The 18,061-nt window shown below is 38.8% G+C and overlaps 1 protein-coding gene across 46 annotated transcripts in view; it reads right to left on the bottom strand.

Annotated features, from left to right (window-relative positions):
• The window catches only part of CELF4 (CUGBP Elav-like family member 4), a 670,311-nt gene that overhangs the window by 569,329 nt on the left and 82,921 nt on the right, over positions 1-18,061 (bottom strand). For all 46 annotated transcript variants that reach the window (XM_041471988.1, XM_041471768.1, XM_041471925.1 and 43 more), the window contains exon 2: positions 9,688-9,770. In XM_041471988.1, the coding sequence (XP_041327922.1) occupies positions 9,688-9,770 (83 nt within the window). The remainder of the gene's footprint in view (positions 1-9,687; positions 9,771-18,061) is intronic.

Below are 18,061 nucleotides of genomic sequence, written 5' to 3'. Positions count from 1 at the left end.
TGAGTCATGTCAAGCAACGTGAAGATGCAGTGGCAGAAAAAACAACAAGGTGGGAGCAGCAGGCTGCTACCAACAAAACAGGTACCCTGAAAGGTTAGAAAGGTTCACCCCTCTGTGCATCCCACTCCCTTCCCCTGTGCAGGATAAACACAGGCAGAGAAATCAATCCCCCGTTGCTCTGAGGCGGGAGAAGAACAGACAAGAGAACACAACACGTACAACCCTCTCCTGGGTGTCTTGTTTCTCTTGGGCAACATGAGTGTGCACTGAAAAGCTCATGCACACTAAGCCTCATAATTTCTAGAGACATGAGGTTTAGGACAAGCCAACTCTGCAGTCTATACACATGTGGCATCACGAAAGGTGGAAATGTTCAGTAAGCTGAGTCTCTCCCTGTGTCTGGAGAAAATATGTGCTCTCCCAGGCAGAAGTAGTGGGGAAGCACGGTGTTCCTCCTCAGCAGCTGTAATCTCAACTCATTTCACCAAGCAGGCATTACGGGAACGCAGGGTAATGTTTCCAGCAAATCTACAAAGGAGATAAGAGATGGCAAGGACAGACATGCAGGATGAGATGGGATGTAGGAGAAAAGGAGAAAATGATGCTTGGCCAGACAGCAGACATTAGTGTGACTTCATTGAGAAAGGACACTACGAAATAGCCTGAAAGACAGAAGCAGCACCTCAAATGTTTATCAAGGAAGATCTCTACAGTAAGCTAGCCATAAATAAAAAGACCAAGAAAAACTGATTCCAATTTTACCACCTTGAAAACAAAGTGCTCTTCCACTGATCAAAGCTGTAAATGAAATCAGAAACTCACGCCAGCATGTCTTATCAGTTACATATTTACCGTGCAAAGTCAATATAGTAGCATAGAAATTACTGAGCCATTCTAAGAACAAGAGAAAAATAAATTTTCTCCATCTGTTTGAAGGAACAACCTGAGCTTGGAATGGATTAGTTATAGCTGGACAAAACTTGCTCTGCCAAAACCTGCCTACAAAGCCAGTAATCAAAACACTCATTTTTTGCAACATGTCAAAGAAAATATGCACTAGAAAGTAGCAGAGGATTTTAGGATTGTAGTACACCATACCTAAGGGGAAAGTAAGAGAACTTCATTCTAGCAGCAGAGGATTCATTTGGTGCTGAAAATGAATGCATATCAAGGTCAAAATATGTTACAGAAATCAAAGAAATTTCAATGCATGTTTTTACAAGAAATTGTATTTTAACAAACTTTTTTTTTTTTAAAGGAGTGACATAGTGGGAAGGGGAGGGGAAAAAAAGGTATGGGACACAAGATATAAGAAGATCCCATTAAAGAGAAAAATGGGAAATGCACATTTCTTCTTTGAAAAATAGGTTAGGCTTAATTTTGTCCTTGTACTTACAGAAACTAATCAGAGAGATTTGACATTGCTGGGAACCTGCCAAGTGCAGCAGCTCATACATGCGGTGCCACTGTAAGTCTCTCACTGCAGCTACTCAAAAGAGCAAAATCACTTCAGATACCTGCTCACCTCAACTGATAGTGCAATCTCATGGTCAGTCACTCCCCACCACTTTCTCCCTGCCAGAGACAGAAGGGAAGCATGGTAGCTAAATGGGTTACATCATGTCAAGTCCTATCAGAAGTTACCTGCAAGAGGAGAGATGGGACAGTTTCTGCCACTCCCAAAAGCATTCCAGCTCAGATAGTTCTTTAAAAGGTGTCCTTAACTTAAAGAACTCTTTTAAGTTTAATGCACAAATCATGCTCTTAGATTATTTAATGCAGGGAACACAGCTTATTTTTTAAAGGATCTGCAGTCAGTGGATGGATTTCACATGGTGAGGCTGGCAGGCTGTCTACTCTGCAACTGAATGTTTTCAACAAGCATAGATGTTCTTAACCTACATAGCATAAGGAGCACTACCAGAAATAATGTTTCAGGAAAGATTCAAGTCCTTACTGTAGAACTGCCCACCAGGAATTATGGTCATGGAATGCAGTTACTCTACAGCATTCAAGTCCGTGTTTTTGTGTTTTCATTGCTACTACATAGACTATTTAAATTAAATTTGATAAAGACACAGGTCTGTGTGTTTGAAAGACAATGATTTTGATGGCAGACATTCACATCTGATCCATCACTCTTGTGCATGCTCTTCAGCCATGTATTAAAAAAAAAAAAAAAAAATTGAGTATCTGAATGATTTTAAGGGGTGTATACACTGCATGGAAAGCATCAGGCAGAAAATGCTCACACCAGGGTAAGCTATAAATAGTACAGCTTGTAAAGCTATAGTACAGGTGGGCATATCACCCCATGAAGAAATCCAAATCACATAAATATATAGGCTCTTTTACTAAGTGCTTTACTAGAAACTTACAGTGGCCTTGCAGATCACAAGCAGTGCAGACTGTGTAGTGCAAATATGGGAAGTGGGTGTTTATGGAAATGTTAGCCTATGAACAATGACTCCTGGGCTAGGTAATGTCTCACACCATTACTGAAAAAATGAAAATGTAAAGGGTGCCTGTTCTCTTCCTCTGTTTCTCTGCCACTGAGAATGTGGGATGAGGAGTGAAGGTTTACTGCTTGCAAGTTATTCCTAGGTGTATCCCATCATTGCCATATCAGTAAGGTGATGCAACTGGCAAATGCTTAGGCTTCATTAGTATCTGATTGTTAGCACTGTTGAAACCCCAAGACATCAAACATCTTTAATTCTTACAGTTTGGGGCTGGGGCCTCTCTCTAGCAAAAGGGCTGTGGGAGCTGTTGAAGGGCCCAGCAGGTGTCAGGGATGCTCAGTGTTTGTGAGATCATGCATTCGCATGCAAAGATTCTTGGTAAAAATATGTTTCCCCATTTAGAGCTACGGTACTTTTCACGATGACATCATTTCAGCAGTGACAAATATAGCTGAGTCTGCTCTTTCCTACGCCATATAAATCCCTTGACCTCAATCAGATCATTGCTGATTTACACTTGTGTAAATGAAGTCAGAATCCAGCCCATGGTATTCACAAATGTAGGCCAGAGTAAGCATTACTCACAGACAAGAGACAACCCTTCAGAGGAAGGAAAAAAGATCATTTTCATGCAAATATCCTTATAATAAGGAACAAGAGTTAGAAATAAGAGTATGAATGAAATGCAATCAAGAACTGCTCTGAGATCAGATTTGCTTCTAACTTTATGATGCTGCATCAGCTGCTCTTACAGCAGCTTAAGCCCAAAATTTGACCTACCTGAAACTTGTTATACATAATTTTTCATCAGGGATCTGTGAGGTAACTCAATCTCTAAGTCTGGCTTTGAAGGTAGATGGAGGTGCTCAGCTACTTGCAGGGTCTAAAAAAATTTGTTTGCTGTGTTCTATGAAAATGGAAACTTTTTTTTTCCCCTGATATCCAGCTTTGCCCTCAAATTGTTGCACATTATCTATTTATTTATGCATAAACGTGGCATTATGGTTTGGAGAATAGGGGTCCTTTGATGGGAGGTAAGCTTGACTAGCCTATGGGAGTTTACTGCTATGCATGTAAATGAGGACATACATACAAATATGCAGAACAGACAAGTGAAAATATACAGCATCTCTTTAAAATGAAATACTTTGATTGCTCCAATCACAAGAAGTTGTAAAACTACCCTGAAGAATTAACAGCCTCAGTACATGCTAACTACATCCATCATAAATTCGTCTTTAGTTTCTGTTATCATATCACTGTCTCTTGGGACCCCCAGTCCTGTCATCATTTGCCCTTTATAATTTATTCAGCTTGTACTTGCCTGAATCCTTTCTACTTATCATTCATCTTTACAGTTGTACATAAAATTAGATTGATCCTCCTATGGCAGACATGTCAGAGAGAAAAGTTGTCATTGAATAACACATAAAGCAAATGAAGGTCCAGCAAAAGCTTTTGTTGAATAACTTGGAAATCATCCTCTGAGATCCAAAAGGTGTCAAATTAAAAAGACAAGACAATACTACCTTTATAATTTTTTTTTTTTTTTGCATTTGCATTTGCATTTGCACATCATTTTTCAATTGCCACCAAATCTCAGACATGACTGGGAAAACTTTTTCCCATTTTGCATCTAAGGCTGAGTGTGGTGAGCCACAACAAAGGTGATGAATACACAAGTCTCAGCTGAGATAACAGTGTGCATCCAACACACTGGCTCTGTCAGGATGCTGGCACTGTGTTCTTTCTCTGCAAAGCTCTTTGGACTGGGTAGCAGAGAGAGAGTTTACTTTGTATTCTAGAGGCTGCCTTGTAGGGATACAGAAGCCAATCTTTAACTAGTGAAATGGAACTTTAATGTTTACCAAGCAGATAGGACCCAGGTGTTTCATCTCATCTGGTGAACAGAGCAGCACTGTCAAACTACAGGGGTTTTTAGCAAATAGAAAGTGCCTATAGCTTCCTCTTCCTCTCCTCTGCCCTACTTTGTCCAAAGCAAGGTCCAAAAGTACTTTTTCTGCCTGGTCACTCAGAAGGAGGAAACAAGGGGTAAAACAAAAAATATCACTTTAAGCATGACATTGACATCCAAAAATGTTAAAGGGAGAATTTCTGGAGAATTTTGAATGAGTGTGTTTTTTTTGTGTGGATTTTTTTTTTTTTTTTTTTTTTTCCCAAGTCTCTTACCTCAAATCTGCTTTTGTTTCTTTTCATCTTCATTTTTAACTTCAGAAAACAGTCATGTTTCTCCCAAGGGAACAATTAAATGTGTTTTCTTTCAAAATCTAAAGGGCATGGTGAGCAGGCTGTGTGTTCAGCAGGCTACTTTAATCAATGGAACCCATCCAGCCTACCACTGCTGACCAAATTGCAATTTACATCAGTAGAGAAAAACTTTTGAAATGGGAAGTTGTGGGAATATAATACCATTTTTGGCACAACACAGCATGCAGGGTGATATGTGGTTTAATGGTTTTCTCACAAGCTTTTGGAAAAAGCTTTGAAACATTAAAAAAAAAAAAAAAAAAGACAATAAGAGAGTAAAATTTCAAGGTCTGCTTAAACAAAGAAATCTGTGCTATAGGTGCAGGACTTCACATGACACTTATGTCTCATTTAAGCTTTATGACATGGATTTAAGAGAGGTCAGACCTTGCAAGGTACCCTCCCCCCTCTCCTCTATGTTCAGGTGTCTTTCCTCACATATACATAAACATTTAAGTCAGGTAAGACCTGTAATATTGGAAAAACCTTTCTTATTAAAAGAAACAAACAGCCAAACAAAACCCCCTAACAAAACAAAACAAGCAAACAAAAACCCAACAAAACAAAAACAAACAAAAAGAACCCACCCAAACTCTGGGCAACTGAAATTAGATGGAGGGTTTTTGTTTCTTTAAAAAATGGGTTTAATATGAGTTTTATGAGCTCACCTGTCTTCTAATGTTAAAGATGCATATTTTTGCATATGATGAATAAAACAGAATGCATTTTTTTCTAGATGGCAAGAAGAGACAAAGAATATCAGAACAGTTAGGGAGAAAACTAATTATGTTTCGCACTGAGAAATTTAGCATACCAGTAGTACCACTGTCTCTTTCAAGAGGAATAGATACAGTAAGAAAACCCAGCCTATTTCCCAGGCTGAACAAGCTCTACAGATTGCTGAGGTTAACAGTTTCGTACATACTTAATTTCATAGTTATTCTTTGCAAGTCTTACAGGAAGGTTTTAACATTATGCAAAGAGACAGTGCCTCCAACCAAGTATACATGGACTGTTCTCTCCCGTTGCCTGAGAGAGCCACAAAGAACTAGGGGAAGAAAAATGCTGCTGTGCTTATCATACAAGAGCTCAGTTTATTTGTGCTATAAATAAAAGTAGATCTTGATAGCATAATTACATTTCTCAGCATTATCCTCTGCCATTCACTTGAGAAAGAAAAAAGAAAGGGGAGAAAAAGTTCGCTTCACTATAATTTGTAATCAAAATGACTACACTTAAAACATAATTTTATTTCCCCGGTTTCATTTCCTGTGGAGCTTTGTGGGGCAAATAGATAATATTATAAAAAATCTGCAGGCAGATATAATTCTGCCATACGTTGCACTGTCATTGTCTAGATCATTTTACCCCCCTAGCCTTGCTTTCCTCAGAACCATGGCCTGTGGTTTGATATTGCATTTTATCATTGTGGAATATATCAGCATCAGAAGTCCCAGGGGTGAGTCAACTTCTACTTTCTCTAATTTCTCTCTTCTGCTCCTCCAAATTACTCTCCCTTGCCTTAATTCGCTTTTTATAATGCGAGTTAAAAAAAAAAAAAAAAAAAAAGAAGGTGGTTTCCAACTATGAAGGATTAGCACAGATTATGGTGAACAGTGTTAATTATAGGTGAGGAAAAAGAATAGTGCATCTCTCCAATCTGTTCTTGATTTCCCCCGTGTCTGTCTGTCTGGTAATAAGCCTCCTTTAATCTGGCAGTCCCCTTGGTGAAATCAGCGCCATGGACAGCAATATTGATTGCTTCTGAGAAACCATCACAGCTGCTCAACCAAATTACCTTTGATATGTGACCTTTAATGTAATTACTGCAACATCAAAGCATTTCTATAAATTATTAAAGAACTAATATACTTCATCATCCAGCCACTCTATTATATGTAAAATAAACAATCACAAGTAAACACTAGAATTTGAATTGTCCGACAGTCACAAAGTGTTCTTTACACATATATACACACTGTGCCACATTGACTTTCCATTTTAGGCAAAACAATTTCAAACTCTCCAAAAGAACTTCCAAAAAGAAATTTACTCAATCGGATGAAGAAGATCCAAATGATAGCCTTATGTTTTATATTCCATTCCAGTTGCTTCAAAATATGTATCATGTTTCCTTCCCACCCAGAAACAAAGTGCCATAAAGACTTTATTAATCAACACATACCTGCTTGGAAGTCTTGTGATTATTCCACAAGATGAGTTTATGTCCTACATATAACATAGAAATATATGAAACATATCTCTGTCATCGTACAAAGCACATCCAGAAAGTAATTACTGTAAAATATGTGCATGTAGCCACTCCACTAAAAACAAAGTGATACACAGCTAAGAGGCAAGGCATCTGAATCTGGACAAAACCTCCTGATGCCTCACCATTTCCATACATTACCATTCGTGTGCATATAATTAAAAATTACTCAGTTCTGTGTTTTATAATACAAAGAATATAAACAGCAACATTGCAAGAGCAAGAAAGTGTACAGTTTACTGGGGAATGGGAAAGAATGGCTTAGTCTAGTACTATTTATTTTTTCCTATACCATGCCTGTTAATTGTTTTTGATGCCTCCTCAGTCGAGCTCTTTGTGTCACAGACAGTGGAGTGTCAAGAGAAGATGTTATATACGTCTCATTTTGAACTTATGTGAATAAGGACTTAGACCCCTGACCTTAAAAGTGCCTCTTATTTTATGGTGATGAACTATGGTTGATATTTTTGGTGCATGTTATCAAGAACAGTCAGGTAAGTCATAAATAATTCTCTGCTACTCAGATAGGAACCATAAAACAGTATCCAGGCATGATACTTTATCAAGAGACAAGACTGGTTTCCTTAAATAAACTACAGTGACATCATTCAGAGGATGAGTTCAGAAACTTGGCAGAAAGCTGCATGAAGAGGATTTGCTGGTGGAAAGTAAACCTTTATCCTGAGACAAATAGAACTGGAAATGAAAGGGATGGGAAAATCAGTGTTCAGAGCTCTAAGAAACCCGGTTGCTCTTTTAGACAGAGGATTCACTGCTCCTAGCTCAATGAGATCCTGATGTGTCTCCTGAAAATGTAAGGAAACAACAAAAAAAACATCTTCTAGAGGCAGTGTAGCCAGTGTGGAATATAAGTAACAGAAATTGCACAAACCAAGGAAGAAATTGTTTTCCTGTAGTCCTAACACAAAAGCTGGTTGAATTTTACCATTGTCCAAGAAAACAGTTTTGACTTCAAGATTTTTGTGATTTGAAGTATCTAACACAGAGATTGAGATTCAGAACTGTGAATATATTAAGAACTTTGGAAAATAAAGGTCCTAAATTATCACTTGCCCTCCCTCTCCAACACCAGAGTCCTCAGTCTCACTGACCCACTGTATTCTTGAAGATATTATCATCACACAATTTCAGGATAAGATTTCAAACTCATAGAGAAGAGATAGTTCCATTAGCAAGTGAATGATCTCCCTCCTAATGAGAAGAACAAGAAGTCTCAGTGGAAAATCTGGAATTTCAATTATTCTTTTTTTAAATATACAACACCTTATTCATCACATCTCTAGTTTAGATAAATACGCATTTTATTTCAAGCATATTTCAGTTAAAATTTTACCTGAAACATCCCTATTCAACATATTCCCTCTTTATTTATTTATTTATTTATTTATTTATTTTTAGTCCAGTTTTATCATTCAGGAAAGTGAGAAGCAAAAGGCTTCTCCATTGGAAAGGGGAGGAGGAAGAAAAACTGAAATCCCCCCCAAGATTGAAGTTACTTTCAATCTGCTGCTAAGGAGTTTCTAGGAAAAAAATAATTCAGAGGGAGTTGTCAGCTGACAGAAATATTTTTAGGCTATGAAGTATGAAGTATGTGTATATTTGCATAAGGTATGGCCTTTTAAGCAAAGATAGATGTAGATGAGCAAGTGCGTGGGCATCTCCATACTGGCAAGGTGGCTTAGAGATAGGTAAATAGACCCAGGATGATGAAAACAAGCAGAGCAGAATCAACACTTCCCTCAGAACACAGAGCAAGGGAAGTGTCTTAGATCTGGTGGAAACGTAGGTTATAGCTACACAGCAATCAATCATTCAACACCAGCTAATAAAGACAGACTTTTGGAAAGATTTCCTCTCAGTTTCGATGCAGCCTGGAAGCCTCAGAAGCCCACTCTTAGTTACGTGGTCACTGGCTCCCAGTCGCTGTGGAACCAGCTCCATTCCAGCTGCAGGAGCACTTGGCTGTTCCCAATCCACGTACTCTGGCTGAATCTAAATAGTCTCTCCCTCCCCCGGGTAACTGCTTAACTAGAAACCCATCCCAGCAGGGCAGGTCTTCCCCACATAATGCTGATTCTATTTTTAGTTCTGCTTGTGTTGTCTGAACCTTAGATCTTGCTCATGTGAATAATTTTCCTCATTATCTCGTGTGCGTCTTTCCTCTCTCTCTCTCTTTTCTCCTTGTCTCACCGCCTTTCCAATCTGCTACAGCTGCTTGAATACTAAAGTAACTGAGTCAAACCACTTTGTCATCAGGAATATGTTTTCATTCTGTGATAACTCAATAATGTGATCTGTTTCTTGATTTCTTGCTGCCAAACCTTGCTTCAGAGAAGAAAAGTAGTGAGAAGAAGAACCTGGTGAGGACTTCTAACATTTCACTGTAGTGGTCAGAATCCTAAAACAGTTCCTCAGCTGAGTAAGGCTGGTAGAATCCAGACCATAACCAGTTGATTTCTGTTTGCCTGACTCCCAATAAGGGCAAAAAGTTTTTAGTTTTCTGCATGGAAACCATTTGGGTGGGTTGCTGGTATCTTGGTTTTATTAGCACAATGCAAATACTCAATCATCCAAACAAACGGAGACTTTCTGCTTCCAAATCTGAGATGTAACCCATTTTAGATATAAAAGAAAAAAAAAAAAAAGTTATCAGTCTGGACTCACCCCCGGCAGTGTCTTCTGTTCATGCAGTGCGCTCTGGGCCTTTAGAGCAGACTCCCTTTCGCAGTATGTTAGGAAGGCACAGCCTGCAAAGAACAAGAAAAACCTTGGTAACAACACTATTTCAGAGAAGACCCTTCTGAAATTGAGACATAGAACAAACCACTTTCTTGTCATCATCGCATTTCCAGTAAATCAATCATAAAATTCTCTCCTTAGTCTGTCAGTAGTAAAAGTCAAGAAATGAAGCTATCATAGCTTCCTCTGAACCCTGGTGGAAAGCGAGCAACAGTGCACCTGTGAGTGTTTATTTTCCTTCAAAACATGCTTAAGTGTCAGCTACAGAAGGCTGCACAAGATTAGGGATCTCAAAGGTTCCACATGATGGCAAGGTGGGGCATGAGATCCCGCTCCTGCTCCAGCAGCAGCACCGGGAACAAGCCCCTTGCTGCCATATGCTGGAAGGTCTCACTCCTTTCTTCTGTACCAGCTACTTTAAGCAAAGGGCATTGTTACAAGGACTTGGAACTTCCTACTGCAGAGGAAAATTTCTATTGTTTAGCCTTACCTGCACCAAAAACTCATTGCTCTTTTTGCATCACACCAGAAATCCACCTGCCTGCACTGTCTGCTGCAAGGACTCACAGGCTTCCAGTTATAAACACAACCATGCCAAAGCCCAAACAATCACTCCAAAACATCCCTGACCCACAGGTCACTTGAACTTCAGAGATACACCAATGGGTTACATCTTTGATTCTTCCAAAGATTAACTTATCAACTACAAAGCCTAAAACCCTGTCAAAGTAGAACCCTACTGTGTTTTTGTTCCCCATCTCTATGCTTCCCTTCAGGTAAAACTGGATTATGTTGCAATATCTTACTCCATTTGTGTGTCTGATGTGATCAAATTATTTCTTCTTACTGCAGTATACTGAAAACCTGCCAGTTCCTGCAGCAAAAAAATATGCTTGTTATGCAGAAGACATTTTCTCTGAAATTACTACAGAATGTCTCCAGCTCCTTGAAATGGAGGTATCATATCTTTCAAGGTTCAGGCAGCATGTCCCTCAAACTGAGAAATCTTTCAAGAGCAGCACAAACATAGAGAGACTACCAAAGAAACAAACAGGTCCCATAACCTCATCTTGACCCACTCACCCTCTCCCCAAGAATATTTAAAATACATAACAGGTGAGTAAACAGTAGACTGTAAACTGCTTTTCAGCTTTGATTGCCACTATGAGCATTTTGTCCATGCAATGTTCACTGTTTTTTCCAAATAATTTCCTTAGAGAGTATTACTGAATAAATACGCACTTTTACATACTTTTAATGGATTAGCACATGCAAAAAAATAGGATTTTTTTCCTATAAATTTACTTTTTTTTTTATCAAAGATTGTCCTGTGGAAGTCACTGTGTTCCTCTCACAATGAAGCTATGATATGGGATGAAAAAGAAGAAAAATAACTATTTTTTCACTATTTCTTATCCTGTATTACGTTCTAGAGGTCTTCTTACTTTCTGTTTATTCAAACCAATAACATTTATTATGTCTCAATAACTGAGATTCAGATGCAGAAGGTGACAGTCAAAAAAGGAGACTGAGCATCATCAAAAGTTTGCGTACTTGGAATTATTTTGATTTGTTCCCCTCTAACTTTAAATGATAAGTTTTCAGTTTGTCTGTATCCACCAAAGAAGAGGAAGAAACTGCGGCAAAGTGTTTACAGCTAGCAGAAATAATGTATTGAAAAGGATCCTTAAAAGTCACCCATAGCCTGATAATCAAATGGGAAACTATGCTTAAATTTAATTTCAGCGCTAAATCACAGGCTGAGAGCTCTCTGTTTACTAGATACAATAAGAAAGTCTCCCTTTAGCAGCAGACGTGGAGCAGCTGATACAGTCTAATTAGGCACATCATAGCACACTGTTATAGAGATAAACTATGCAGTGTAAAGCTCTCATAATGATAGCTATATTTTTCTCCTCATTGTGATTGCCACGATGACAGTTCAGGGTAACAATGTCCTACTCCTATAGTGCCATGACTGTAATTCAGGCTGAGTAAGCAGAAGACAAATCTTCTCTGAAGGTGGGTATTTTCCACCCAAGACCCACCGTGTGTGTGGAAGCAAGTCCTCACCAGGGAGAAACCTCCACTAAGTTCTCTCCAAACCTGTTCTCAAAAGTTGTAGAAGTACCAAACTCCACAAAAGAGTACTCAGAATGCACCCAATCACTGATATACCAAACACACCGTTATGAGCTAAAAGACTTGGAAATTGAAAAGAAATCTACTCTTTCATATGATCAGACAAAAAAAAAAAAAAAAAAAAACCCTTCTGTTTTCCAAGAGACAAAATATATGCTCTGTGGAAGTGTTTCTTTTTCCCTTTTCATTCATATATCATGCACACCAATGACAATCTATCCCACACTTGTTGAGTAAAAAGTAATATATCTATGAAAAATAATATCTTGTTTTTTTTAAGTAAGGCTTGGTTTCTTAGAGATGGTAAGAAGTTCCATCCCAGCAGTGGCCAAATGAAATAAAGTAGAGATTAATGTTCATAGCAGGCCTTAAACCTGAACTTGAAAAGGACAGCTCATGGGGATTTTTTGTCTTCCCTTTCCTTACCACAAGATTGCTCTGTAAGGCACATATGCAGCATTAGCCATCAGCTAAAACAATAAATTTTTTCAAAACCACGAGAACTTTTATAAAACAATACTTATCTCTTATTCCATCCTGCAAGAATTTCTTGCGCCTTATGATGAAAGGAAATACTCCTTCTTGCACCATCCTGCCTGCCTCCCTGAAACCAAAATTGATTGCTACTTTGTACTGTGATGTTTAAAGGAATGAGAACCTCTTTCAGGTGTTACTTTTCATAGGCTACCTCTTTCAATGTGCCTCCATATGACCCCTCCAAAGGACTCTTCCTTCCTGGAGAATGTTGCTTAGAAAACACAACACTAGACACTCAGATTAACACTATGGAATACAGCATCCTAAACAACTGAGTCTTGACATAATGTCATATGGAGCAGTTATGTTGGGGTTCTTTTTCAGAGAAAAGAAAATGAGAAAAAAAAAAAAAAGTGGTTTGTTTTCATATGATTTTTTTTTCTTCATTTCATTTTGATTTCCCAGATGGAACAAAATTTTAGAACAATCAATATTCCCTGGTGAACCTTGTCCTTGTGTACAGAACCACTTATTTCATTGGGAAAAAAAAAAAAAAAAAAAAAAAAAAAGACTTTTCATAGTAAACTCCTAAGTATCTCAACTTAATTGCTCACTTTCTATCAGCTGTTTGGTCTGGGTGTGAACATGACTTCTGGTTTGAAGGCTTCATATTCCATTACAAAACATTTGCACCATCCATCCCCTTTGAATTGCCCATGTTCAGCAGTGTAATGAACATTTCTCAACATATCTCTTAAGTAAAGATGGTGTGAAAGCAGTGCATTATTTCTATCCTCTACTTCTATGGGTGGTAATGACTCAGTCAGTACAGTGTTTGTGAATTATATCAGAATTTGAACGCAAATTCTAATTAACTAATTGATAATGAAGGGCTTGGTCCAAACTGTTCCTAATTTCAATTCCATTTTTCTCATGCATTCTAGACATATGTCAATCAGCTAAGGAATGTAGTGTTTGCATTGTGTCTTTCCAGCTGTTCATTTGCTACCAGTGGACATCTTTTTTGGACAAGCACATAAACATCTGGAAACTCCCACCTGCCTATTAACCTTTTGAACTACAGTCTCTTGGAAGCATGAGGACATATCAAGCTTTCTCCAGGGAAACAGGATTGTTAAAGAGATGGTGGGAAACAAAAACAGAAGCTTGAGATAGAAAAGAAATTACAAAAGCTGTACTTTAATTTTATCTCCAGAGAATTCAATAGTGCAAATAATAATTGTATGGATACAGATGGTTGTGATTATGGCAATGATTGTGGTTATGACAACTTCAACTTCATAGCAAGATTTCAGAAGATTTTGCACAAGCCTAGGAGGCAAAACTGTCAGGAGACACACTGTGAACTGAACAAAATAATTCTGAAAACTGAGAGCCAGTCACACAGCTTGAGTTGAAGAAGGCAAAGGCAGGACCTGGGAGAATGGACAACAACCCACTTTAGCAGAAGATCGAGTTTGAGACCATCTAAGGAACCTCAAAATGCACAGGTCCATGGAATCTGATGAGATGAATCCATGGGCCCAGAGGCAACTGGCAGGTGAAGTGGTTAAGTCACTGTCCATTGTGTTTGGGAGATCAGCAAGGTACCCCCTGATTGCAAAAAAAGGAAAAAAATCCATATTTTTAAAAGAGAAACTAGAAAGACCAAGAGAACTACAGGCCACTTTGGGTAAGATCATGGAGCAGAGCCTCCTGAACAGCATGCTACATGGAAAATAAGGATGTACTTAATAACAGTCAAAACAGCTTCCCAAATGGCAAATTGTGCCTGGGAAACTCGTGGGCCTTCTACAAGAGGATTATAGCACTGGTGGAAAAGGGGAAAAGCAACTGACACCATCTGCCTGGACTTGTGAAAAGCATTTGACACTGTCTCACAAAATATCCTTGTCTCTAAAATGGAGAAAAATTGATTTCAGGGATGGGCTAGTGGAATTGGCTGGATAACCACACTCAAGGGGTAGCTGCCAATGGCTCGATGTCCAAGTGAAGACCAATGACAAGTGGTCTTCCTGTTTCACAGGATTTGGTATTTGAACTTTGCTGGCAACATGGACACTGGGTTTCAGTGCACCTTCAATAGGTTTACCTTGAAACAGAAACTTGTTTTGTGGAGCAGTCCAGCCTCTGGACGGAAGGGATGCCATCCAGAGGGATCTTGACAGGCTTGAAAGGTGGTCCCATGCAAACCTTGTGTAGTTCAAAAGACGAAGTGCAAAGTTTTTACCCATTTTGGGGCAAACATTTTGGGGCAAGTAAAAATACAGACTGGGCAGAGAATGTATTGAGAAGAGCCCTGCCAAGAAGGACTTGGGAATGTTGGTTGATGTCAGCAATGCACACTGACAGCCCAGAAAGCCAATCATGTCCTGGACTGCAGCAAAAGAACTGTGTCCATCAAGTTGAGGAAGGTGATTTTCCCCACTAGTTCACCCTTGTGAGAGTCCACTTGGAGTACTGCTTTCATTTCTGGAGTGACAAACTTATGAAGGATGTGGAGCTGTTGGAGAGAGACCAGAAGAGACCACAAAGATGATCAGAGGGTCACCTCTCTTGTAAAGACAAGTTCAGAGAGTTGAGTTTGGAGAAAAGTTGAGCTTGGAGAAAAGAAGCTCTTGGGACATCTAACTTAAGGAGCTGCAAGACAGCTGGAAAGAGACTTTTTATGAGGCCAAGAAGACATAGAACAAGGTGAAATATGGCTTAAAACCTGAAGAAGGTAAAGTTGGATCAGGCATTAGGAAGGAATTTTTTACTGTGAAGGTGATGAGGCACTGTAACAGGTTGTCCAAATAAGTTGTGGATGCCTCATCCTTGGAAATGTTTAAGACCAGGTTGGATGAGGTTTGGTGCCTTGGTCTAGCAGAAAGTGGACCTGTCCATAGCAGGGGAGCTGGAACTAAGGTGTGAAATTACATTGAGGATTAGAACCCTAATGCATTGCCTCTCTTGGAACAGTTCTTGTCCTAGATGCTTACCTCAGCCACAATAATCAAGAACAGTTAGGATAACCCTAGGGATTGAGAAGGCTGGCTCGAGTGATCTAAGCCAATTTTTAATTCCAAACTTTTGTGACTATAGTGTATGCACTCAACCAGTTATCACAGCTCGGCTGACAGGTGATAACTTCTGAAACTACAGCCTTTCCAATACTTGTGAGTGTAACTAAAATCAGAATCATTGCCCAAAAAAAGATAAAATTTCCACAAGGCTGTCAGGTTTTTTGTTGGTTTTTCTTCTTTGAGTCAAATACCTTCTTGCTTTTAGCTATAAATATATTAGTTAACAGTGAGGATTTCCTTAACTGGCCTTCCTGTGTTGTGTTATGTTAGAATCCTTCACAGCACATGAATTAGCGAACAAGAGAGTCTTCTGTAACAGAAGAAAGAACACAGATCATAGGGTTTACTTTTCCCCCTACCACCTTTAGTGCATCTCACACCCTAAAACCCCAAAGCAGAAAATCAAGGGCTTTACTCCAGCAGACCACTATGGACTTTCAGAAAGCAAACTGCAATACAAGCACAACTCTCCAAGACCCTCGTGCTGTGTACTGAAAATGGAGGAGGCAAGTAATTCTGAATACCTTGGGTCACAGGCTAGTGGTCATGCTCCAGCTCAAGAGGAGCTGCAGTCTTCTAGAGAAGCTAGAGACCAAAAAGTTTGCATCACTGGGGGGGAAAAAATAGCAACTCTCAACTGGTCACAGGTCTGAGCATCTCATTTAGTGATGCCTCAATTTCTCTATGCCCTAATTACCGTTGAAAAAATTAGACCAAGATATATTAGTTATCTGTGGTGGACCAGAGATCTGTGCCTCATTTTCTGGACACTAGGTTGGTGTTTTAAGAGAGCTCCTTCTCTGAAAATAAAGAAGTTCATTGCTTCAAAATTCAGAGATCTGTTATATAGAGAAAGATCATGATACCTAAGAAAACTCTTGCCTTAAAATCAACATCTCAGGTTACATCTCCCAGCTAGGATTTCAAAGTGAAAAAGAAATCTTTTTTCACTTTAACTATCCTAGCTCTACATGTCTGGGTTTGAAACAATTCTCATTTGCTCTGTCTACAGTGGACTGCCCAAGGTTTAATCACTGGAGGGTTTCAGAGATTGAGCTGAATTTTCTTGAGGGAGACACAATCAATAAAGACTTTTGGAACTGGAAATGTTTTATCCAATTTCTTCATCTGTTTCTCTCTCAGTGATTAACTACCTTCTGACAAAAGTTAACATCTTTGCTGGTAAAGAACATTCACTTGGCTAGAACTTTCTTTTTCTCCGTCTCCCCTGCTGCACAACAACTGAACACTAACTGTTTAGAGAAAAAGATAGGAATAAAAATCTTCCCAGATATCAGCTTCCCTGTCAATTATATTGCAAGGCAGATTAACATCCGAAATGCCCTGCTGTGTGGAATGATAATTTTCTTTTTCCTCTTATGCTATTTTCCATTAACTATTATGATGCTGTAATAGTCCTGCTATAGATAACTTGATAAGGTTTTCTATGTTAAAAGCATACAAAAAAATCACACATATACGTCCATGAACCAATATTAAAAAGCAAATTAAGAGGCGCAATCTGCAAATGCAGAAGTTAACCATATTTACAGAATATTAGCTCACTTAAAATGCATTTATGATAGTTCAAAATGAGACATTGATATGCACAGTCCAAATCAGTCAGTCCTCAGCGTAAGCAGTGTTTAATTATATTTGTGTACAGGCAGACAGCAGAGACTTGAGCATCTGTTGGTATGCATGTTTCAACAACACAGACAATGGTTTTCTCCTGATTTTTGATAACAAGTAGGTTTTTTTTAACGAAAGCATCAGTTTTTAAAAGTCAGAATTTCTCACAAAAATTTTTAATTAAATAGTTCACCAAGTTTCTCAGCCCCATGATACCATTTCTGACAAGATCCTACAGTAAGAGTAATTTATTTCAGGAGAGCCAGTAGTCTGGGTTCTGATCTGGATCAGGCAAACAGGATCTTGAGCGCAGAGTTTTGACACAGGAGAACACATTGTCACTGGCAGACCCCCAAAGCTTCATGTTTACTTTTTAAGTAACACCACAGTTACTTTGCCTCCACACCACTGCAAAACTGGAAGGCTTTTGATCTGTCAGACTTTCTTCCCCAGAATGGGGGAACAGTTTCCGGCTCTGATTCACACATAGATGGTTTGTTCCTGGGCTCTTGAAAGTTACTTGCAAGATTGCTTTGAATGATCCTTTGCTGACTGATTCACTTGAAGCAAGGTGCAGAATGAGCCATTGATTTGATATACCATATACCATGTCCTGTTCTCTTATAACTGCCAATGTTTCAGCTTTAAATTTCATCCTGAAACTCCAGAGATAACTTTGACCATCCCAGCCAAGTCAACTGAAGACTCGTTACTCAAGTTTCTGCAATTCTGACTATCGAGAACATTTTCTCCCCAGTACAGGTGTCTAATTTCAATACACACAAGAAATGGCCAATGAATAGGTTCACTATTAAAAAAATCAGAATGTAGATTACTGGTTAAGATAGCTGTCTACCACAGAAGGTGCTGGTGTTCCCAATAAGGGCTGGAAACATTTAATGCTTTGAGTTACAGTAGAAAACTTACTTTTAAACAAAGCAACCTCTTCAATTTCTCATTTG

Source organism: Pyrgilauda ruficollis, unplaced genomic scaffold (assembly GCF_017590135.1).
Source record: "Pyrgilauda ruficollis isolate IOZ18807 unplaced genomic scaffold, ASM1759013v1 scaffold107, whole genome shotgun sequence".
Taxonomy (NCBI): Eukaryota; Metazoa; Chordata; class Aves; order Passeriformes; family Passeridae; genus Pyrgilauda; species Pyrgilauda ruficollis.
Note: the sequence above shows the minus strand (reverse complement) of the source record. Positions and strands in the feature narration are given on the sequence as shown.